Source organism: Mandrillus leucophaeus, unplaced genomic scaffold, assembly GCF_000951045.1.
Source record: "Mandrillus leucophaeus isolate KB7577 unplaced genomic scaffold, Mleu.le_1.0 Scaffold95, whole genome shotgun sequence".
Classification (NCBI taxonomy): domain Eukaryota; kingdom Metazoa; phylum Chordata; class Mammalia; order Primates; family Cercopithecidae; genus Mandrillus; species Mandrillus leucophaeus.
Genome location: NW_012110363.1, coordinates 159,098 through 163,822, shown reverse-complemented (window position 1 = coordinate 163,822; position 4,725 = coordinate 159,098). Strand labels below are relative to the sequence as shown.

General features: G+C 39.7%; 1 protein-coding gene across 1 annotated transcript in view; it reads left to right on the top strand.

The window, feature by feature from the left end:
• LOC105532349 (protocadherin-23-like) overlaps positions 1-4,725 on the top strand; it is a 151,535-nt gene that overhangs the window by 2,860 nt on the left and 143,950 nt on the right. The window contains 2 exon segments of the mRNA XM_011970529.1: positions 2,708-2,740; positions 2,742-2,799. Coding sequence (XP_011825919.1) covers positions 2,708-2,740; positions 2,742-2,799 — 91 coding nt within the window.

The following is a 4,725-nucleotide window of genomic DNA, read 5'->3' as shown; positions in this document are numbered from 1 at the left end:
ATTTCATTATTTACATTTAACATATTGGTGTAGAATTTATTTTGGTCTGAGGTTAATATCAATCCTGATTTTTCCTCATGTATTTTGCCAATTTTTCTAGCAATTTATGGGAATAAACCCACATTCTTCAATGGTTTTCTTTGTTATATACAATTTTAGTTTTAGTAGGATCCGTTTCAGGTCTTGCTTTTGTGTTCTATTGATCTGCCTGCCAATTCTTTTATTAGATCACACTATTTTAATTGTTTATTTTGTAACACCTTATAGGACAAGTTACTTTCCATTTCCCTAAACCCCACTGGTCTCCTTTCACAAAATTTCCTTAGACTGCTTTTTTGAGGTGGGAAGAAAGGACAATAATTAAGTAATAGAATTCATGGTTTCTTAAACTCATTCTTCAATTAAGGCAATAAAAACATGTTATTGTAACAACTTTTTCAGGCTGTAACTTGAGAATATGTATTCAGCCTATTCATCTAATAGCTGTGAGAGTCTCTCTGAACATACATTTTAAAAGGTAAAACCTTTTAAAAGATGTTCTGTTTCCAACGTCTTAATAGTTCCACATGCTTTGAGATCGCTTTCTTCTTTCTTTCTTTCTTTCTTTTCCTTCCTTCCTTCCTTCCTTCCTTCTTTCTTTCTTTCTTTCTTCCTTTCTTTCTTTCTTTTTGCCTAGCTGATTTTAGTTGTAGCATTTAGTGGCTTTGAAAAAGCATTATGGATCTTATTCTATGATAATATAGCTTCGTTAATAGTGTTTTATGAGTAAAATTATTGTTCCTTAATGAGTGTTTGATGAGTGTCATGAACCATCTTGTTCTTACATGTTTCCTCTGAAGAACAAATAGAGAAAATAGTCATAAAGGTTATTTCTTAAACTTGCTTGTATTCATTAATTCATGCAACAGACATTTCTAGCACCTCAGTATGAACTAGGCACCAGTGTTATGGCTGCTGGAGATGCAGCAGGGGTGGTTAGGGGTGGGGCGAGATCAGTGTAATGGTTGTCCTGAAGCTTAAATTCCAGTGGGGAAGACATGTTATTATCAATACACAAATAAATAAAAATATATAATGCAACATAACATGGAGATAAGTTCTCTGAAGAAAACAAAGCAGGGTTAAGAAAAAAAAAAGGGTGAGACAGAGGTAAAGTGACACTCTTGACTAGAGCATCAAGCAAAGCCTGTCTGATTAGGTGTACAAAGAGTAGATTTTAGAGACTGGAGCTTGTTATACTAAAGGCTGGCGGAAAGGCCTTGCAGGCACAGGGAACACTAAGTACAAGGCCCTAAGGTGGGAACAAGCCAGTGTTTTCCAGGACTGTCGAGGAGATGGGTATGTCCAGAGGGGAGTGAGAGAGTTGGAGAGGAGTGGGGGATGAGGTCAGAGAAGTAGCCAGGGGTCAGATTAAAGACTTGGGTTATGTTGTGTAGGATGGGAAGTTGTTGAAAGCGTCTGAGCAAGAGAGTAATAGGATTTGGTGTCATTTTAAACAGGATCTCTCTGCATGTAGCAGAAAGTGAATGGTAGTATAAGTCACTAAAAAGACTGGGAGGGTAGCAGATTGTAGGGTGGAGTGGGGTGGGAATCAGGAGTTCCCTTTGAGCAGGTTGCATTTGAGATGCCAATTAGTCACTTGAGATGTGTGAGGTGTGAGTTGGCATATAAGGATGCAGAGTCTGGAGCCCAGATGGAGATTTAGAATTGGGGAGTCATTGGCACAGAGATTGGTATAGTGCCATGGGCTGGTCAGACCACTCAGAGAGTGTGCTAATTTCCTAGGGCTGCAGTAACAAATTACCAAGAATTTGGTGGCTTAAAGCAGCAGAAATTGGGCCGGGTGTGGTGGCTCACACCTTTAATCCCAGCACTTTGGGAGCCTGAGACGAGCGAATCACGAGGTCAAGAGATCGAGGCTATCCTGGCCAACATGGTGAAACTTCGTCTCTACTAAAAATAAAAAATAAAATAAAATAAAATAAAATAAACATTAGTTGAGCATAGTGGCACGCACTGTAGTCCCAGCTACTTGGGAGGCTGAGGCAGGAGAATCGCTTGAACCCGGGAGGCAGAGCTTGCAGTGAGCTGAGATCGTGCCATTAGTTGAGCATAGTGGCACGCACTGTAGTCCCAGCTACTTGGGAGGCTGAGGCAGGAGAATCGCTTGAACCTGGGAGGCAGAGCTTGCAGTGAGCTGAGATCGTGCCACTGCGCTGCAGCCTGGTGACAGAGTGAGACTCCATCTCAAAAAATAAAATGAAATAAAATAAAAAAAGAAACAGCAGAAATTATTCTTTCTCCCAATTCTAGAGACTAGAAGTCTGCAATCCAGCAGGGCTTTGCTCCTTCTGGGGGCTCTGGGGTCATTCCATTCTTTATCTCCTCCAGCTCCTGGTGGCTGTTGGTGTTCCTTGACTTGTGACCACATCCCTTCAATCTCTGCTTCCCTGGTCACATTGCCTCCTCCTCTTCTGTTGGGCAAACCTTCCTCTGCCTATCTCTTGTAAGGACATTTGTTGGATATAGGACCCACCCAGATAAGCAAGGATAAGATTCTTCTCTCAAAATCCTCAACTTAATCTTGTCTGTTGCCATATAAGGTAGTGGTCACTCCTTTATCAAATAAGAGAATAGTCACAGGTTCTGGGGATTAGAACACTGACAGAGTTTTTTTGGAGGCCAGCATTCAGTCCCCTACAAGCAGTCAGTGTGGATTGAAAAGAGGTAGTCCCAAGACCGGGTGCTATAGTGTTCAGAAACCAGGAAGAGAATACAAAACCAGTGAAGGAAACTGAGGTGAGGTCAGTTAAGGTGGTGCATGAGGAGGACGGCCATAATGTGGTGTCTGATGAAGAATATGTTTCAATAAGGAGGCGACGACTAGCTGTGTGAAAGGCTGCCAAACGATTCAGAAAATAAAGATCAAGCCTCGATCATTAGACTTTGGAACTTGGTGAACTTGCCAAGTCGTGTCCAGAGAGCGTGGCATACTTGCATTAGTTGTGGGCCCCAATGCTGGTTCCAAGTTCCACTGGAATATTATAGTCCTGTTTCAGCTGCGGGATCAGTGGTTGTCCAGTGCTTCAAATGTAAAAGGTTATTTAATGATTTTTTTCCTTCTTTTCTATGTAAAGTTCTATGTGTGTGTTGTGTTAATAACTGTTTCTTCAAACAAATTGTTAAATGTTCATGGATAGAAAAACTGGAAATTGTAATAAGAAAAAAAGTGGGTTATTTAATTTTAAATTTCATCTCAAGTGCTGCCATTTTTTCCCCCTAGAACTCCTGTTTTATTGCTCTTTTTTACTGGGCTCTGAGACCTTTTTATTTTTTTTCACAACTTTTGCTGAGTTAAGTATAGAGTTACTTAGGAGTGGATAGAGGAATTATGGCCAAACTTGTCACATCATGCCTTTTGGGTGGAGTCTGGCTGCACTGACCACTGATGTTGAAGGGGAGGAAGCCCTGTTATCCTGATGAGGGGGATGCAAGCAGATCCCTTCCACTTGTAAAACATACAAAAACCATGGAAACATGCCTTCAAGAGCCAATGATTTCAGTTTGTCTCCTGTCTTCGTGACACATTCATAGGGAGGAATTCTTACCTGGATGTTAACATGAAGGAAGTAATAAAAATTATTTATTTGTATTTTTTGTAATTTCATCCTTTATTTTAGATGCAAGGGATACATGTGCAGGTTTGCGTGATGCTGAGGTTTGGGGTACAATTGATCCCATTTCCCAGGCAGTGAGCATTGCAACCAATGGGTAGATTTTCAACCCTCTCCCAACCTCCTCCTTCTAGTAGTCTCCTGTGTTTATTGTCCCCATCTTTATACCCATATGTACATAATGTTTAACTCCCACTTATGAGTGAGAACTGCAGTATTTGGTTTTCTGTTCCTGTGTTAATTCCCTTAGGATAATGGCAGCCAGCTGCATTCATGTTTCTGCAAAGGACATGATATTGTTCTTTTTTATGGCTGTGCAGCATTCCATAGTGCGTATGTTCCACATTTTCTCTGTCTAATCCACCATTGATGGGTCCCTAGGTTGATTCTATGTTTTTGCTATAATAATTTATTGGTAGAATAATTTATTTTCCTTCGGATATTTACTCAGTAATTGGATTATTGTTAGAATGGTAGTTCTTTAATAAATCTCCATACTTCTTTCCATAGTGGCTGAACTAATTTGCATTCTCATCAAGAGTGTATAAGCATCCCCTTTTCTTCATAGCCTCATCAGCATCTGTTATTTTTTGACTTTTCAATAATAGCTATTCTGACTGGTGAGAGATAGCATCTCATTGTGGTATTGATTTGCATTTCTCTGATGATTAGTGATACCGAGCATTTTTTCCATATGTTTGTGGGCTGCTTATATGTCATCTTTTTAGAAATGTCTGTTAATGTCTTTTGCCAGCTTTTTAATGGGGTTATTTGTTTTTTGCTGGTTGAATTATTTAAGTTCCTTATAGATTCTGGACATTAGACCTTTGTCAGATGCATAGTTTGAGATTATTTTCTCCCATTCTGTGGGTTGTCTGTTTACTCTGCTGAGATTTTCTTATACTGTGCAGAATCTCTTTCGTTTAATTAGGTCCCACTTGTCAATTTTTGGTTTGGTTGCAATTGCTTTTGAGGACTTAGTCATAAATTCTTTGCCAAGGCCAATGTCCAGAATGTTGTTCTTCTAGGATTCTTATAGTTTGAGGTCTTA